Here is a 21,222-nt window from a genome sequence, read left to right on the forward strand (position 1 = left end):
ATAGGCGGCAAAATTCTCGAGTAAGATAGGCAAAGAATTTTATAAAACATTACACAATTTTAATTGTTTCCTTACTCCATAGAGTGCGCCATTAACGGCAGCACGTAAATCTACCACTGGGTTTAATTCTAGCATAAGATTTATATAAATATATGTAATATAGAACTGATAAACCTGATTATTTTGAATATTTGACACAAATATATTTTCAATAAAATATATTTAAAAAAATATAAAATAAAAAAATATATTTAAAAAATATATTTAAAGTTTAAAGTATATGTATTATAATAAGAGAATCAGTTGATGATTTTAACACTAAAACAGGGTAAACCACATTCGTTCTGTGTTAATACATTTTTTTGCTGTTTTTTTATTAACTTCCCGTAGGGTTAAGTTATAGCAACGTGCCGAAAATCGAAAATAAATTTTCTTGCATATCTTCACGTTTCAGAGGTTTCTGAACATTTTGGCATACCTCAGAAAAATGCATGTGTGTGTATGTATGATCAACCGATTTGAATGATTCCTTTTACCATTCGATCCCTATTGATAGAGATATGTGCTGATTTGTTTTTGGCAAAGGCAAGTCCAGCCGTTTTGGAAATACGGAGCAAAAGGGTGCAGGAAAATACAAATCGAGTGTTTGAGAGAACGGAGTATCGGATTTGAATGATCCAAAACACATTGAATTTGTAATGGCGGGGAGAAGTGGTGATTAGTTTTTGGCAAAGGCGAGTCCTGCTGTTTTGGAGATACCGAGCTAAATGTGCAATAAATTGCTGTTTTTGAGTGAAATAAGCATCCGATTTGAATCATTCAAAGGACTTTATGCTTGTATTGAAAAAAACGATTGCTTTTTAGGATAAAAAAATATTACATCTATTTTTATTTTCCATAAAATATTTTTGTAATTTTGGATTAAAAATTCAAAAAATCATCCAGGCTAAGCACAGTCTAAGCGCCACTCTGGTACAAATGTTTACCCGAGTACGTTTAGACTGTTTATGTACTGGAGCACTTTCCCAATTTTGTGAAAACAAAACTATTGAAAAATATGAAAATGCCGCCACGCTAAGCACAGTACCAGTGAAAATGTCGTACAGAATTATTTGCAAATGCGTTTAGACTGTGACTGTACGGGAGCACTTTTTCAATTTTGTGTAAATTAGGCAACAATTTTTTTTTTTGAAATTGAATTCGAAATGAAATGACGATTGTTAATGTTCTGGAGATAAATTGATTGATTTATGATTTACATTTGAATTCAACTTCTTAGGTTGGCGATGTATAAACTAGTAAAATAGAATTTTATTTTTGAAGTAAAACTTCTTAAGTCGCGATGTGATGTAGAGTCTGTTTTGATTAAACGTAAAAGAGACAACAGTATATAGTGAGAAAATCAGAGAGAGAGAGATATATATAAAATACTAGTGCGAAAAAGAGCAACATATACCTGACAGTATAAAGTGACAGAGTAAGATACATGAGTATGATGTAACCTCCAAAATTTAGCAACTACCTTTTTAAATGTAAATTTTTGATAAAAGGACAAGAGATACCAATTTTTGTTGTTAATAGAAATTGTAGATAATTTAATTGGCTATAAATTTGCTGAATATTGCAAAATGGTGGGACATTTCGTTTTGAAGTTATATATAAATAAATAAAAATCGTGTGTGAAGCAAGATATACTGATGCAACCTCCAAAATTTAACAACAATCTGTTTCATTGCAAATTTTGGATAAATGGTTATGAGATACAACATTTTGTTATTAACAAAAGTTGTAGATAATTTAATTGGCTAAAAATTTGCTGGATATTGCAAAACAATCGGACAATTTGTTTAGAAGTTATAAACAAACAAAAATCGAACCGGTCCAAAAATATAAAACGAGATATATTAAAATGTAGCCTCCTCAATTTAACAACAATCATTTTAGTTCTTATAAATGCCGCCAAGCTAAGCACAGTATAAGTGAAAATGTTGCACAGAATTATTTGCAAATGCGTTTAGACTGCGACTATACGGGAGCACTTTTCCAATTTTGTGTAAATTAGGCAACTATTATTTTTTTGAAATTGAATTCGAAATGAAATGACGAACGATTGTTAATGTTCTGGAGATTGATAAATTGATTTATGATTTACATTTGATGTGCTCAAATATAACAATTAAGATAGCAAAAATAATGAAAGTTTTATTACAGTATTATTGTAATAATATATTTGAGAACGTTTAAAATTTCTCGAATATTTTATTACGGTACGGGAAGTTCCAGCAATTTGCCTTAAGCCACGATGCCATACACCCCACTAGTTAAATGTTGAGAAGCTCTGGTCGTTGCAAGTATGCAAAAAGCATATCTGTCAATCAGTTTGTTTTGGTTTGTTGTGTATATGAAATGAATACCTGAGACTCGGGTAATTATGCACATATATTATATAAGAAGGAATGCATTTTGTTGCAAAAGCAAAAGATAAAGATGATAAATACAAATATTGCAGACTTAATAAATATCCGAACAATTTTAATAAGATATCAACATGAAATATACATTGAATCACTAGTAAACTAGTTTCGAGTTCAAACCGATCAAAGAACAGCTCGATATCAAACATGAAAGATTCAACTATCAAGTTAGCATATCTAATAAATATAAAGTTACTGTCACGATGTTTGTCCTGAATGTACTCCTAAACTACTGAACCGATTTTAATTTTTTTTGGTTCACCCTGTGCATTTATATCCAACTTAAGTTATAGGCTATAATAAAAATCTCAGTTCAAATTTGTAATATTAGAATTTTAAAAATTTCAATTAATTTTGACAGTTATGAGTTTTATGAAAAAACACTAAATTTTGCCAGTCAGGTATTTGCACACAAAAAAAACAAAAAAAAATGAAAAATTCAAAGTCGCTAAGATATTATAAACGACAAATTACAGTCGAAAAATTACATTAACAAGTATAAATTTGAAAAAAAATAATGGCTGTAAATAATTAAGAATATAATTATCATAACCCAACAAATTATTTGTCACATGCCGCTCTGTTTACTCAAAAAATTTGTTCCATTTAAAAAACTTTGCATCGTTGAACAAATTTTGTTCGAATGTCGACCCAGTTTTTAAATCATAATTAAGACTTAGAAACTTGAATTTGCTAATGATTTTGTAAATTTAAATAAAATTCACATTTTGAACCGTTAGAGAAATTTCGCTACTGTTTGAAAATATTCGATAAATTTGTAAATATTATATGTAAATATTTTTCGGCATGCGTTTAATTATTTAAGTGATTAATTTAGAAGTAATTAGCAAGATATTGGGAATAATAAATATAATTCTAATAAATATATAAGATAAGATATTTCAAATACCGGCAGCAAAAATAAAAGAATAATACAATTATATAATACTTAATGTTAAGTAAGATTTTGAGAAGCTCCTCAGGACAAACCGTTGGTACAAATGATGTATAAATTTAGTATGTTGTACCCTGATATATATGCTATGATGACATTTACTAAAACTTATAACTTTTTCCATAAAATTTTATGATATTTAGGTAATCTCTATAGAAGTACACGACAGAAACTATAATACAATACGTCTAAAAATTAAGTTAAGATTTTAAGGAGCTCCTCGGGACAAACCGTTGGTACAAGTAATGTATAATTTTAGCATATTGTACCCTGATATATATACTATGATGACAATTACTAAAATTGATAACTTTTCTCACAAAATTTAAGGATATTTAGGAAATCTCTAAAAAAGTAACGGGACAAAACTATAATACAATACGTCTAGAAAATTAAATTAAGATTTTGAGGAAACAAATTGTTTGTAAACCACATATGGCTCAAAGTATCAAATATAAATAAAAACTATTTTTTATTGAGTGAGATAAATATTTGTGAAATTTGTAGAAATGAAATTTTAACAGTTTTAGGTTTCAAAATAAATTTTCAATCCTCTTTTGTTCCTCGTCATTAAGACAAAAAAAAAAACTAATCTAACCGAAAATAAAAGTACAACTCAATTAAATCTAATCTAAAAAATAAATGGCAGAGCAATTTAAATATTTCTCCATTGATCTGCGATAGTGAAACCATTAAAAAAGGTAAAAAAAATGCATAAACCGAAGCAACTTTCCATTATTGCCTCCAGGCATATATATGCACGTACTTGGCAAGGGCTTACAAAAATAAAAGAAATAACTTTATAAATATTAAAAACAGAATTTAGCCTATTGGTAATAAAATCCTAAAAATTACATCGAATATCAAACGACCTTTATTCAATTGACGTCATCGATCAATAACAAAACTGAATTCAAGGGAAGTCATGCGTCCCCAACTTTACTTCAAGAAGTTTTACTACAAAAACCGAAATTTTTTTTTGTTTCACGATGATGTGTAGATTCCGAAATAAGTTTCTATTTTAGTATCCAAAGTTGCTATATCTCCTTAAAGTATAATTACAATTAAAAATATTTTTATGGGAAACATAAGTATAACAAAGTAAACGGGTTGACAGGTAAACAGGTCAAAAGATAATTTTTTAAATATATTTAATTTTATTTTTTAATTTCATTTGTCCTATCCCTGTCAGTTGTCGAGTTGTCGACAACGACGTTAAAGACAAACCTCAACTTTCTTCGAACTTGAACCGTTTAAATGGCTCATAAAATTGTCTTGTATACAGGAAACCGGAATAATTGCTAAATGTTTTTAGAAAATTGTCATATCTTGGGTAATAAAACATATACTATAAGTAATAAACACCGGAGGGACTGTACAAATATTTATTTCGTGTAGACTAGAAACAGGATTAAAACATATTTACTAAGGGCTAAACTTATTGCTATCTATATTTCGGATTAAAATAGATGTTCCTACTGATTGACATCAGGTTGCCCAAGACAGTTATTGAAATTGGGATAAGCTGTTATTGAAAACTAGGATAAAATGTCTTTCAGGCGTATTTTGCATATAAACTATGCAAGGAAAAATATTATAATAACTGCATCATCGAAGATTCTGTCTCATAACATTCTTCCTTGCTTGTTTATATGTAAAATACGCCTGATCCGACGACAAACAAATAGACACAGTTTCGCTACCAAGAAAGGAGGATAAGATAGGGTTGCCAAGAATTACCTAATTAAACTCAATTTTCCGTTACCTTAATAATATCAAAATTCTAAAAAATATTATTATAATCCAACACAATGCAAATAAATAACAAATAAATAAAACCACGGACAATAGTCTTCCACAACATCGTATTATATCAGTTTGACAATACGATGTTGAATAATTTGTTATTGTTTCACAAATGCATAGATGATAATGATGAGTATTGTTAGAACTTTTTTTTTCTTTTTTACCAAGAGAAATATTATTCAAGATGCTTATTAGCAAACATCAACAAGACACGCAAATTTGAATAAATATATATTATTAATGCGTCTGCGAAACAAATCGACAGAGATTCTATGCAAATTATAATATATATATATGTGTATGTATACATATATACATATATATATATATATATATATATATATATAAATATACATATATATATATATAAATATATATATATATATATATATATATATAATTTAAGCAACAGTTACGGCTTAGATATTTTTTTTGAATAATTGAGTTTCTTAACAGAAAGTGCAAATAAATTAGTCATCACAACTTCCAGATAATATTTTTCAAATAATCGGTAATTTTTTTAATCGATTTTATACTAAAATATTCCAATAGAGAGGCCAATTCTGCGGTAAATTTGCCGATAACAAAGCGTTGTTATGGCAACATTAATTTTTATCCTTTTTTATACAAAAACTGCTATGTGGTTGGTGTGTGATCAGGCGTATTTTACATATAAACATACTAAGAAAGAATGTTATAATAACTGCATTTTTGTGTTCTATATGTAAATTACTTTTATTTACAAAGATATTGCCCAACCCACCTTTACTATAAATCGATCAACACAAATCTTGATATTATTCCATTATTTTTTGTAAATTCTAGGTTGACAAGTTTTGATAAAAATAGTTAATTTAATAAAAGTTATTAACGATCATCATGCAAAAATAATCATGGCATGTTAAAAGGTTCGAAAATCAAAAAAATTGCAAATCAGATTTTTTACCTTGAAATTTATCATTTTTTCTTAAGAATAACGATAAATTACAAATAAATAACGATAAAAATATATAATAACTGTTTATAGAATTTCTGGAATGTTATCTTAAATACACTTGTGGAAAAAAATTATAATAAACTTATATTAGCGCACGCATATGTTGCGTGAGACGCCTATTTTAAGAAAAATTTGAACGGTAAATATTTTAAACATAATTAGTCCTATTTATCTAATTTTTTAGCAGCGAATGTGTTAAAAAAAAATTATATCTTTTGCAAATCTTTTAGTTTAGTTAAGGAGGAGCAATATTTTGAAGTTTTAATTTTATTTATGTAAGTCATTATGTATTTTCTAGTTCTGCTCGTATAAATTTATTTTTTTGAAATACCGTGACAGTATGATTGCAGATAAATCATTAAAGTATCATAGTTTCTTTTACTTTTTATGAGATATAATATAAGAAGGCATTGAGAAATAAGTGAAATTGTCCCATTTTCTAAGAAGCAAGTAAGTAGGCCTCTACTACTCTTTTATTTCTTGTCTTTGGCTGCAATTACACGTTTCGTGCAATCATAATAATTTAAAATATTAAACCCGACATACAAATTGGAAAAATAAATCTATTTAAATTAAAAAAAAAAATAACACGTTCACTGCTAAGCTTGTGTTGCTTATACTACTCCCTAAGCTAAAAAATGTTCCAAAATAGGAAGCCTAGGACAATCTTTGTTTTGTTTGAAATAATTGCAGTACAAAATTTTTATTTACTAAAAACACCACTCTTCAGTGCAAGAAAATCGAACGAATCTGTTTATCGAACGCATCTGTTTATTACTTAATAAACTTCCCCCAAAAAAATCTAATGTTTTGCCAAAAAATCCATATCGATTATTTTTAACGTTTATTAGACGTTTCAAGTCATTCTAAATCATTTGTTTAAATTGTCAAGAACTAATTAACTGGTTGTTATTTGCAGATTGTAATTATATTATCTATGTTACTGCGAATAATTTCTCTTTAACTTTCGCGAAACCTTAATTTGCGTTAAGAAATTTTCTTGACAAGTAACAAGAGGTTACAATTTATTATTGTCTCTTTATATATATATATATATATATATATATATATATATATATAACATAAATTATGAGTAAATATTTTCCATGTGTAACATTTTGTTTCTGTTTTTCTCAAGCAACCAAATTCATTTTTAATTGCCTGTTAAATTATTCTTTGTATGTTTTTTCCAAGAATTGTGTTTTTATCGTAATTTTATCAAATATTATATATATATATATATATATATATATATATATATTTATGAAAAAACAGAAGACATGAACAAATTTTCAGACATAAGAAACAATCACAATTTTTTATTTACAACTATAATTTATATATGTATATATCGTAATACTGACTGTAAGGTTTTGGGCAATAAATCATCGGTAGAATTTTCTTCATTTTATCATCCTTTGTAGCAAAATTATTATGTCCATTTTGGATGACTTTTTCTGAAGCCATTTTGTCCTGGGTATCACTTTTACATAAAAAATCACTCCAAAATTACTGGTTTACACTACACTAATACATTTTATAACACAAATTTGTCTTTGAAACTGTTTATAATAATTTAATAACACATTTCTAGAAACTATTTCAAGATTAAATAATTTCACTTTAGCTTTTCTTACACAAATAAAATTCAGTTTCAGAGGTTTCTGAACATTTTGGCATACCGCAGAAAAAATGGGTGTGAAGAATCAACTGATATGAGGAGTTACAAAAACTTTCAAAAAATTCCAAAATTTTGAAACAAAAAATTAAAAAAAAAACTAGTTAGTTCACGTTTTCAAAAATTAGCAGTAAATTCAAAAAAGCTTATTTTTCAATATCCAAATTATCCAAATACTCTCAACATTTTTAAAAAAGTTAAAAAAAATCAAATTTCTCAAAAAAATCGATTTGCTTTTATGAGCTTTTACAAGCTTTAAATTACGGTACTGGAAGTTCCAGCAATTTGCATTAAGACACTACTAGTTAAATTTTATTATAGGTGCCAAAAATTGCAAGATGATGTTACAAATTAGCAATTCTTTTTCTTTACTTTTTTAAGCTAGTTAGTCCAAATTGACAAAATTTAACCAATTTGTACCAATAAAAAAAAATTGCTTTACGTAAAATTAGGGGGCGTCCATCAGTCACGTGATCGATTTTTTTAGGAATTTTGGACCTTTTCTCTCCCTTGGCGATACTAGATATTCAAAACTACCCCTCCTTCCCCTTCAAACACACACGTCCATTTTTAGTTACAGGAATAAATGGTAATAATTTAGATTTTTTTTGAAAATGTTTGGAATTTTTTTTGAAAAAATATAGCAAAAAATAAATACACTTGATATCTTACTAGACCTCTCTCTTTTTCGTGATTTTTCATGTTTTTTTTTTGTCAAACCCCTTCCCCTAAACGCCTCACGTAATTAATGGAAAATCCCTTAAAAGAAAATCCTGCCTCAATTTTTACTAGGAAGTCCAATTTTTGCTCCAAAAGAAATTGTACTTCAAATGAAATTGTACTGTTAGATTTTTTACCGGAATTTGCTTTAGAAGAACCACATTTTATAAAAATTAATAAATGTCAATTTGTACTAATTTTAACCACCAATTTGAAAAAAATGGTTACAAAACCATGTTCACCAAAATGTCCAAAAAAAAAAACACCAGTCTCATGTTCTGGTTGAAAAAATCCTTAATTCTTGTTGAGATCGTTATTAAAAGATATAATAGTTATTATATAAAAATTTATTATTATATTTTAAATAAAATATTGTTATTATTTTACAACTTCGTGATGATGAGTCAGAATCTTTTAACACGATTGGTCAATGGCCGTTTCGCTCGGCCAATCACGTCAGCGGAAATCCGGCCTGGGGTCAAGTAGTTGCAAAATTGAAAGAAAAAAATAATTGTTATAAAATAATTCTAAAAATTTATTGAAAATTGCTCTTGGTAATGATATTTCTTCTCAACGATAGGTTGTCCTATGTATTCGATATATTTCTTTATAAGCATACAATCCAGATTTTGCCCATTTTTTAACAATGAAGGACTATTTCCACTAACTAATATATAATAACTGCTTGATATCAGGTTGTCTGAAACGCAAGGGATTTGAAATATAATAGCAAAAACAAAGAAGTCAATAAAGTTACTTTTTACTATGCGCGTGGGGTATTTTTTGCCACTTTAATTAATTTTAATATATAAATATAATATATAAACTCACAGGCCTATAATATTTTAACGGATTTGGTTTGACTATCGACTCTATCACTATGCAAAGTTTCAGCAAAATATTATAACTATAAACCTCCTTGTTAGCACATATAAATTTTAATAATTTTTCACGATTTTTTAATATAAAGCTTGAGCAATATTTATTATGGAAAATTTTATATTTAGGACACTTCTATTTTTTGCTGACACTAAATTTTTAAACACTTGTACAAACATAATTTAAACTTTGCTATTATGTTTCTTCTTAAAACATCATCACTAATATGGAAATCTACACAACACAATACATTACACACAAGTCTAATTTAGCACTAATTGCTCTTGCAAAATTTTTTGCAAGCTTATCATACCGAGAATTTAATATTTGCGATAAGGTAGGGCCTCTTATCAATTATCAGAAAACAAAGAATATAGAATCATTCATAACTAAATACATTTGCATTACTGAATAATAAAAATTTGCTAAAAAATAAATTGCAAAACTAGGTTTACTCTGGTTTTATATACTAAGGTGAAGGTCTTTTCGCTTTCTATGAATTGTATAAATATTTATATTTATATTTATATTTGTTTATTGTAATGAAATATTTTTAAGTGCAAAGTTTAGTAAACAAGTTGTGATCGTTCAAAGTCCAAATAATAATTATGAGAATAAAAATTATCTGCACTCGTTCACTGAGGGTGAAAATTATTTTTTAAAACGTTAAATTTAAATGCAGAAAATCCTTGAAAGAGTATCCTTAAATAGTCAGATTATTTGTCAGGTTTCAATTGCAATTTTAAAGTATATCGAGTCGCTCTAGAGTGTTGTATCATTAGAAAAGTTTATACATTGATTAATTTTAAACAAATTTGTCATATACACAAATAATGCTAAACGAATGGTTTTAAAGTTATGGGCATGAATACTACATTAGTACAATACTTTAAGTATTTACACATACAACTTTGCAGCCGCCGTTTTTACAATACAAGATCTCAACAATAAAGGCGTAGGCAAAGTTGTATGTTTTCAAATGCGTTTTAAAGTATACCGAGTTGCTGTAGGACTAAATGATGTTAGACAATAATGTAGATAATTTAATTTTAAATAAATTTGCAGAATATACTATTTATATTAAACAAATAGTTTGGAAGTTACCCGCGATAAAATAAAAAAATGTACTAGGTATATCGAATTCCAAACCAAGATATCAGTACAAAGACTATGCAGACAATCTTTCAGAAATTTTGAGTTTGCATGAAAACTATTATACTTCAAATAGTACTTTCAAATACCAAAAAAAAATCTTCATTAAAACCATTTTTTTTGATAAATTTAAATTTCTTGATAAATTTAGTATTATTAAAATGGTTGAATAATTTTGGTCATAATTTACTTACAAATATTATGATAATATTTAATTATGATAAATTAATAATTTACACAAATTTTGTATATCAATCATGCTGCTTGATATCAATTAATCATAATATCGTGAACTTTTTATAAATTTTAATCCAAAAAAGTTAGACATGCTAAATTTGTATTATTATTCAAATCAATTTTTGGGCAAAGGGAAAAAATGAAAAATCTCAAGAAATTTAAGATAATACTCAAGCAAAAATTGTTGAAAAATAAGTCTACCACATTCGATTTTATAACAGTAACACTTTTTACTGTTTACTTTTTTTATTTGAACGTACTTTGTCATAATTATTTACAAGAAAATTCGAACACTTTTTTTTAAAAATCAGTATCTTTTGTCATCACCACATTTTAACAAGATTTTTTCTAAAATCAATCTTTTCAACATTTCTACATATTTTTTCCATATCTCTCGTTTAATTCGAATAATTCAACTATTTTCCATCCGAGTTGAAATGAAACTGAACGCAGAAAAAACACAAAACAATAGAGTAACGTCTTCCAATGACGTGCACAACTTTCCCACACCGAATAATCATAATTATTAAAGAACAAATTCATGTTTTTTCTTCTAATTTCATTTGGGAAAAAAACGAAACAAAAATATTAACGACAACTACTACTTTATGAATTAAATCATTCTCGAGCCAGATATAGCAGCGTCATTGACTAAAGTTTTTAACATACAACATTTGTAAAACATTTATCTAATACTACAACATACACAAACACACAAATCTAATGAAATTTTTGAAACTAATGAATTATTTTTTAAGGAATTTTTGGTTTTAATAATTTTTTTACTACTACCCACCTGGTCTGTATTGTCCTCCAATTGGCTGGCCTTTTGGTGGCGGCGGTGGAGGCACTTCAGGGTCTACACAGGGGTGTATGAGATAAATAATAATAATGAACTATGTATGTGTAATGCTTGTGAAAATGATATAAAAATTATAAAACTAAAATATTTTGCAAAGACGTATAGAAAAGTTTGGAATTTTTTATGTACGACGGGTCACAGAAACAAGAGTTAGATTTTGTTATTCGATTTGATTTGAATTAAATAACTATAAAATAACATAAAAATTACATAATGATATTTTAAAAATAAAAATATTTATTGACTAAAGTACAAATAATTTGTTTTTCAAACAATATTTTTTGGATTTCATGCAAATTACAATTAAGCACAATTATTATTCAAAACATTATTAACAAGTGCTTTTATTTGTTTTGTTTGAGTATTAAAAATTACGCCCAATGCGTATACAACCAAGTCAACTTTTTTGTAAAATGTGTTTTATATATATAAAAATTTGCTTTGGAATAAACAAGTCTAGGCGTAATTATCCGTACAAAATAAAAAAATAAAAAAAAATACCGTAATTTTTTTTTGAATTATTATTCTATTTCTTGAGTTTATCCATAAATTATTATGCTCTTGTATTTGTGATTTTTACATACAATATCTACAAAAATAATTTTTCCACGTACAATATCTTTTAAAATTATATAATTTCTAAATAACTATTATAAAATTGTGTATAAAAGTCTAATTAGTAGTTAATTAAAATTAGGTAACTCAAAAAAAACATACGCTCCAAACTTTATTAAAAAAAAAAAAATTATGCAAAAAAATCCAAAAAACCAAAAAAACTGAAGTTTAGTATCTTAAAAATGACAAAAAATTATGATAATGTATGATTTCTGTATGAAACTTTGAGTTTGTTTTAATTTATATCGAAGATTATCAAGCACAAAAAATAAAGTAAGGGTGGACCTTAATAAGGACATTTTCGAATTTCTTTGCTCCCAAGAGCTCAAATGCTTCCAAATTAATAGAAAAAAATTCTCTGAAAATTTTAGCTCTTAATATTAACGTGTAGATAGTCCGCAATTCAATTAAAAGTTTTGTGAGTAAATTCTTGCGCCATCTGTGAATGTGGACTGATAATTTGAGTGTCAAAATCACCAATTAAATAAATATTTTGGTGCAAAATTAATCTTGAATAAATATTTCATTAAACAGCCCACATAGATTTATTTACAGGTCAAGTGTTTTATAAATATTTTTAAGTGTCATAATATTTGAGTTTACGGATGCTATCACAGATGGCGCAAGAATATATGGTAATAATATACGAAAATTTTAATTGAATGCGGACTGTCTAAATGTTAATATTAAGAGCTAAAACTTTTAGAGAATTTTCGTTTATTAATTTGGAAGCATTTGAGTCTTTGGGAGCAAAGAAATTCCAAAATTGCCATATTAAAGACCACCCTTATATATATATATTATATATATATATATATATATATATATATATACATATATAAAAAACCCAGAGATATTTTCTGTCCAGTCTAAATAAAATAAATGCAGTTTGGCAAATAAAATCAGTAAAAATCGCATAATATTTAAATTTTTGCAAAAAACGGAAAAATTTTGGTACTAGATTTTCAGAAATAAAATTATTATCCCTTTATTTTCCAAAAAAAAATCCAGTACAAATTTTTTAGCCCAATTTTGAAAAATATTTCCTAATTATATTTGTGAAAACGTATTTTAGTCATCAAGTTTCTGCTCAAAATTTAAAATCAATCACTAAAAACACTATTTTCAAGTGCGGCACGCACCATATGCGTGCGTTAAACAAAATCCGATTTTTATCGTGCTAAAAATATACATAATTATTTTTACATCTATCACCTTTAAATGTAACAGTAGGTCTCACAGGCGAACACGACCAAGATCTCTTCTCCGGCACTTCAGGCTGATACCTGAACCTGGGCCTGTGAATACTAGGGTCAAAAACTTGTCCTTTAAATTTGTCAACCTGAGAAGAACTTTTAGACTTCAAAATTGAGCTTTTGGTACCATCAGTTTGTTTTCTGGTAGGCGATTCTGATTTTGGTCGCACTCGTTTTGTAGTTTTCAAAGGTACATCGATGCCTTTGTCAGAATTGTCTTCTTTTTTAGGGTATTTGTGAGCGTACCAGGAACCCATCAGATATGGTGATATGTCTTTAAGTTCTCGGACGTCAGGTTCTGACGTGTATAGACGTCCCATCATAGACAGGTTTTGCACTTCGAAGTGTTCACGCAATTTGTCGACTTCGCCGTATTTGCAACCGTATAGGGAAGCTATGCGCTTTTTTTCGCCAAATGAGGGTTGTGTTGTTTTTTGTTCCCGTTTTAGAGCTGCCATTTTACTTATGACGTTGATTCTGGGCATTAGCATGGCTTTGGGCTTTAAAGGAATCTTGGGTATGGGTGAAATATTTCTTGGGCGCCCACGTAGGGTTTTTGTTCTCAAACCTCCAAGTCAAATGTTGGACTTTATCTTTGTTCACAAAATCTTTGGCTAAAATGTTCCTGGTGATTTCTGGATCTGACCTTATACGCCTTAGTGGATACGAGTCTGAATCATCTTGTTCAAACTTGCGTTTTAATTTCCTAACCTCACCTGCACGTACCAGGCTCATGTAAGCTTTCCAGTACTTCTCAGGATTTGGTGAAGGACTCCGACTCATGACCAGACTTTCCAAACTTGAACCAGAGTAACAAGGATAATCTACTTCATCTGTTTCCTCACCATTATATTTTGCAACAATAGTATTTTTATTCTCATCTTGCGGACTATCTGGCGGTGTGGGGTCCCTAGGCACATGTATTACCGCGCCAGGAATTTTCTTGATCTTGGCTTTCTCAAAAAAATCCACTTTCGATTGTACAGTATCAGAATTCTGCTCGCCCTTGAATATAACTGTGTTATTGGATGCATCAGAACTTGCACTTTCAGTTTCACTGATACAAGAACTCCTGTGCTCCAAAATTGTAGCATCAGTTTTTTTGACTTCTAATTTTTTTGGGAGTATCTGGTAAAGGTGAACTTGGTCCTAAACCTGTATTAGCAGCTGCCAAAGCTCCTAAAGTCTCTTTCGGCAAAACCAAGACAGCTTGGTTACGTCTACTTGCAACTTTAGTCATAACCTCTTTGCTTAAATTTTGTGACAACCTACGTTTTTCACTTTCTGATAAATATGTATCACTTTTAGACTTCAACACGGTGTTGATAGAACCTATGGAATCAGCCTTGTAACTATATTTCAAATCAGGCTTGGAAATTTGATTAGCTGACAACAAAGAACTGGATCTCACAATCAAATTATTGGGCGTGCACTTGCTTTTAGGTGGCACATTTATCACAAAGTCTTGTTTTACTGCATCTTTTTTGCCAGGGACGTTCGTGCTGTAGATTTCTGTAAGTTGGTTTTTTAATTTGTTGACTTGTTCTGATGATAAACTGCTCCACAAACGACTGCTTAACTCGTAACCATGGAAACCAATGTTATCGTTCAAAGAAGTTTGCCCAGGATTACGTTTTTGTACCATGCTCGAAGCAAGATTGACCACAGAGTTACCACGCCATAAAGGTTTGTAGATGTCTTTTTTGATATTCAAGTCACGTCTGCGAAAGTTTTCTAAATCTGATTCTTCGTCTACAAGTTTTTTGAAGTGCTCCTTGAGATCCTCAACAGATTTTTCTTTGCTGCGCAAACCTTTGTCCAATTCACTGTGCCATTTCAAGGACTGGCAGTCTTTGGGACGGAACAAGAAGTCTTTTTGTTTTTGGTCAGTGTACAATTTTTTGTACAGCAACTTGAGTTCCAGTTCTGCCTTTTCTTTAGCTCGTAAAGACTTCCAACGATCGTAGTCTATAACTTCTTCGTCACGTCTTCTGGGCCTGAGATCACTTGTAGAAGTTGCTCTTTCTAACTCACCAACACGTTCCAAATTTTCGTAAAACCTGTTGAGCTCCTTAAATCTATCAGATCTGGATCCTTTATTAATCACATCGTGGATGTACTCGTTGTACAAATCATGATCAGATTTGGTAGTGTATCTATCAGCCTCACCAGCACTTCTGGCTCGACTTAATTTAGCAATCTTATCACAAATAGCGTTTCTCCTTGCACTGTGAATCCGTCTACAAGCTGGTGACCTCGACATGTTGACAGGTGAAATTGATCTAGATCGTGGAGAAACTGGCCTAGAAGTTTCAGTCAGCACAACTTTTGGTGGAGGTTCACTTGCACTACGAATCCTCATCATTTCGTTGATTTCAGGACTGCAAGGTCTATACGCCCTATCCCTGTCTTCAACAAAAAGCAGGCTATCAAATTTTTCCACTTGGTCTGAGACATAACTACCAGGCCAAGACATATCACGATATCTATACATCAAATCTCTGTCCCAAGTTTTGAATCTAGATTCAGAAACTGGTCGTCTGTGTGCCAGGTACGTACTTGAAATTTTGTTGGGAGTTTCAGATTTGTAAAAAGCGTTGTTGAACATTCTGGCTTTTTCCAAAACTGAAGTGCTTCTGTAACTACTAGCAAGGGATGGTGTCGGTGACAAGTCTCGCAGGAATAGATTTTGGAAAAAGTTGTCTGATTTACCGATGTGCTCTTCGGCGAAATCGTCCAGGGTGCCGAATTGTGCGTGCTCAAAACCATTGGTGAGGTAGTTCATCACGTCTTTGGGATCAGTAAATTTGTAGTCACTTTGTGCACACTTTTTGCTGGATTTGTCTTCCAACTTGGGTTTGTTTATGATGATTTCTGTCGGCGGAGGCATTGGTTTACAAATTGTTACAGGTTTGCAAATACCCGTACTTTTGGTCTTCTTGCAACTATCACTCGCAGACTTTTTAGCCAGGGAACTGCTACTACCTTGGTTGGTTTTACCAGTTTTAACTTTACCCGTTGACAACTTGCTTGTTGCAGGTTTTGTGGCACTTTTACCCAACTTTGAGGTATCTGCTGATGCCTTCAAAAGCTCCTTACCGCGTGCAGAAATAGCAACAGTGACTTTCAACGATTTTTCATCCTTGTGTTTACCATTTTTTACAGAAGAGTATAAGGCGTTGGTGCTTTTAACCGAGTGCGCCTTGTTGGTTTTAGGTTTGCTCAGATCTTGTACCTTTTTGACGACTTTAGGAGCTGCCAAATCAGGACTCCTAATTAATCGACCAGTGATGTCTTTGTAAGAAGCGTGCAGTTTCTTTTTTTCTTCAGGCTTTGGTTGGAAACTTCTGCCAAAGGCTACAGGACTCGGAGTGCTCCTTCTTGGAGACAAAGGTGAACGATTTACTGAACTTCTAGCCAAAGATCTCCTGGCTAAAATATCTGATGTGGATTTGCTTTGTCTTAAAGCCACTGATTTTCTGGTGCTTTTTGGTGATAACTTACTAGGACTTTCAGGGGTGTGGAAACACATGTGGTGCCTAGGACTTATACTTGGTTCCTTACCAGACGAGGAGTATAGTCTTAAAACACTATTAGTTTTCGACGATTTTCTATCAGGAACTGTTGGTGGATTCGATAGAGACCTTGTGGTCCTCCTAGATTGTCTCTCGTACTTTTCAAAAATTGCTTTTGGCGGTTCAGGAACTTTGGTGATTGGATAACAATACACGATGCTGTTGTGGGTTCTTTTGGATCTTCCGTGCACTTTAATCCTTGTTGGATATTCTTCTGTTGATAATTGTTCAAGTTTTTAGATAATGCTAAAAATTTGTGAGAACCTGTCACCGTTTGGTGCACAAACACACTTGTGGGACTAATTAGATTTTTGTTGACACTCTGTGCTTTTTGGAATAATTCACTCTGTGCTTGTAATTGTGCCTAAAATTGTGATACTGATGGTAACAATTGGATAAATTGGTACAAATCATTTTTTAAAAATTGTACTACAGTTTTATCCAATTGGTCATCGTAAGAACTACTTAAACTTGTGATATAAAAATTTAGGGCAAATTCTGTCTCATAAAAATGCATTGTCTTATGCTTGTTTAGTGGTAGTGAAACTTTAAAAATGTCTATCTACAAAAAGCAAGAAAGAACCTTATGATAACTGCCTCATCAAAGATTCTGTTATCATAACATTCTTCCTTGCTTGTTTATATGTAAAATACGCCTGATCGCACGGCAATTAGATAGATATTTTTACATATTCAGTAACAAAAAACAAACATAAGATAACAAAGCTATCTTATGATGTAGAATTGCCTCCTTAGTAAAAAATTTTTAGCAAAATTAACAAATCAGCTAAAAAATTGCTTATAAAATATACTGGCGGCATCTACATTTTTGACGTAGAAGTAATTGTGTTATAATATTTTTTTAAATTTAAAATTCCCAGAAATTTTCTCTAGTGCTTTATATTTGATATAAATTAAAACAATTTTAAAATTTTTGCTATGGTTGTATGAAATGTAATATCAAAAAATGATTAAGTGTGAATAATTAGTTTTTGTACAAGATTTGTTATAGAAAGAAGACTAAGGGACTGATTTTGTTGCAATGTTATGGCAAGACCATGTTTCATGTATCATGCTACTGAATAATACTGAATACTGCAAAAATGTCATGTATTTGCTGTGCATTCAAGCGTTTTACACATAAACTGCAACGTCACTCGCATGTTATGAAGCTGAGTCAGAAACACCCTGTTATCTAACATCGTTTTTTGACATGTGCGGTTTCTAGGTTAGATTATCTATCTGACAACCTGAGAAATACGCCTGACTGCAAAGCAACGGCATGGTTTTTGTCAATATTCAGTATAAAAATAATAGCCTTGCCATAACATTTGTCTGTTATGCGGTCAATAAATTAAAAATTTTACATTTTTGTTGGTGAGACATGCAGTATAAAAAATTAGCACAAACCTTTTTTTGCTGTTAATCACCTTCGTCCACAGATTAGACCACAAGTTCCCAAACTTATGCAGTGATAGTTGATTAACAAAGACTTGTCAAAGAAAACAAACTATTTGTTTAGTAATTTTAAGATTGGAAATGTTTGTAAGGAAAAATCTTCTGAAGTCTTGGTTAATCAAGTATCACTGCAGTTTGTTATAACATTTAACAAAAGTTAGTAATATATCAGTACGATAAAGTTAGCACAGCATAGTACATTCATAGATTTTTATAAAACTTCAGGTAAAATTTGTGAACTCCTAAAAAGTGTATTACGTAAACTAAGAGAGCAAGGCTATCTTACGCTTGTTTCTTGTTAGTGAAACTGTAAAAAAGTCTATTTATTTCCCGTGCGATCAGGCGTATTTTACATATAAACAAAGCAAGGAAGAATCTTTTGATAACTGCATCGTCGAAGTGCATTTTTTTTACATTTTCGACAATATCTTAGAAATTTTGTCTGGGACACTTTATTTTATATACATTAGTAAAAAGAAGATGAAATTTACTAAAATTTAGTAAAAACTGTTATATATACCTGGTTATTGAAATTTTGTACAAATTGCAGTTGAAATGCGATTTAGTATTTGAGCATCATCGTAGATTCTGTTATCATGAGATTCTTTCTTGCTTGTTTATATGTAAAATGCGCCTGATCGCACGGCAAACAGATATAAACAATTTCACTATTAAGAAAATAGAATAAGATAGCGTTGCCATGACAATACTATTTTATGAGGCAGAAATGCCCTATTAAACTACATTCTGACAAAATTGTCGTTTGAGATAAATTTAAATACCTAAATTCTAGGACAATCTTAATCTTAGGACATTAATTTAGGTTACAAAAACTGTTGTAAACAGTTTGGGCTCTGAAAAACCTTGCATGGCAGCAGAGTTTAATAAATCCTTTCAATTTTAACAATATTGACCAATTTATACTCGTCATAGAGCAGGGACAGAATTTTGTGAATTGACGAATATAGTCGTCTCTGACTAGAAATATACTAGTTGGTGTTGATATTTAGCCTTGAGGCAAGTTTCATGAACTGCCCGATATGTGCAAATAATCGACTTCATCAATAATAAACAAATTAATTTATGAGTGATTAAAAGTATTCCGAGTGAATTTATTACACATAATTGAAAACTAACGAACACTTTAACTTGGAGTATTTTCTAAGTAGCTTGAACTTCCCATAATATACTTGATCAATAAGAATTAAGACAAGTTACTATTAATTATCTCACACCACTTCTACTCCAAAAACCAAACTACAAAAAAGCAGTAATTTTTTTTATTCACTCACCTTTCGGGCGCTCAGGAGCAGGTTTTCGGAATCCTTGTATAGGAGCATCGCCTCCAGCCTGGAGGTTTCTATAGGCCTCCCGTTGCTGAGGAGGACTTAGAGGAGCAGCTGGTGACGACATTTCTCCATTTCGGCGTCTTAGTAATTGGGAATCGCTTTCGTAACCTTGTTCTTGCAAAGCCCTGAAAAGATAAAGGATAAATGATAAAAATTAGGATTTTGCCTTGAGGCAAGTTGCATAGACTTTGGGATAATAATTAATGATAATTGAGATTAATCAGATTTATCGGTCCAGGCGTTTAGGAAATTAGTCTAAACCAACAAGCAGGCAGACAAAAATGTTAAAAGATGTTAATTTATTCCTATAAGATATTTCTCCGATCCTAACAGATATTAATTGAAATTTTTGCATATCTTCACGTTTCAGAGGTTTCTGAACATTTTGGCATAACTCAGACAAAATTTATGTGTTTGTGTTTTATGTGTCCGCAATTTTTCGTCCACGTTTTCGGGCGCACGCATCAACCGATTTGAATGGTTTAAAAAACATTCGATCTCTATTGATGGGAAGATGTGCTGATCAGTTTTTGGGAAAGACAGGTCCAGCCGTTACGGAGATACGGAGCAAAGAGTGCAGAAAGTACAAATCGAGTTTATGAGAGAACGGAGTATCCGATTTGAATGATCTAAAAAGCATTCTATTTGTAATGATGGGGAGAAATGATGAGTAGTTTTTGGCAAAGGCAGGTACATCCGTTTTGGAGATATCGAGCTAAATGTACAAAAAATGGCAGTTTTTGAGTGAACTAAGCGTCCGATTTCAATGATCTAAAAAACTTTCTGCTTGTATTGACAAAACAATTGCTTTTGAGAATAAAAAATTATTATATATTTATTTATTTTCCATAAAATATTTTTGTAATTTTGGATTAAAAATTCAAAAAATTATCCAGGCTAAGCACAGTCTGAGCGCCACTCTGGTTCAAATGTTTACCCAAGTGCGTTTAGACTGTTTATGTACTGGAGAACTTTTCCAATTTTGTGAAAACTATTGAAAAATGTGAAAATGCCGCCAAGCTAAGCACAGTCTAAGTAAAAATGTCTCACAGAATAATTTGCAAATGCGTTTAGACTGTGACTATACGGGCGCCCTTTTTCAATTTTGTGCAAATTAGGCAACTATTTTTTTTTTAATTGAATTCTAAATGAAATGACGTTTGTTAATGTTGGAGATAAATTAATTAATGATTTACATTTGATTTGCTC

At 30.3% G+C, this 21,222-nt stretch overlaps 1 protein-coding gene across 9 annotated transcripts in view; it reads right to left on the reverse strand.

Moving 5' to 3' along the window:
• LOC113385224 (sorbin and SH3 domain-containing protein 1) overlaps positions 1–21,222 on the reverse strand; it is a 104,000-nt gene that overhangs the window by 14,677 nt on the left and 68,101 nt on the right. For 8 of the 9 annotated variants that reach the window (XM_026623055.1, XM_026623054.1, XM_026623050.1 and 5 more), the window contains 2 exons: positions 19,957–20,138; positions 11,695–11,757 (listed from right to left, as the gene is read on the reverse strand). In XM_026623055.1, coding sequence (XP_026478840.1) covers positions 11,695–11,757; positions 19,957–20,138 — 245 coding nt within the window. The remainder of the gene's footprint in view (positions 1–11,694; positions 11,758–19,956; positions 20,139–21,222) is intronic. The other variant, XM_026623053.1, reaches the window with a different exon arrangement.

This window comes from Ctenocephalides felis, unplaced genomic scaffold (genome assembly GCF_003426905.1).
Source record: "Ctenocephalides felis isolate EL2017-DRISC unplaced genomic scaffold, ASM342690v1 CF-g0.4_SCAFFOLD_03571, whole genome shotgun sequence".
NCBI classification, from domain to species: domain Eukaryota; kingdom Metazoa; phylum Arthropoda; class Insecta; order Siphonaptera; family Pulicidae; genus Ctenocephalides; species Ctenocephalides felis.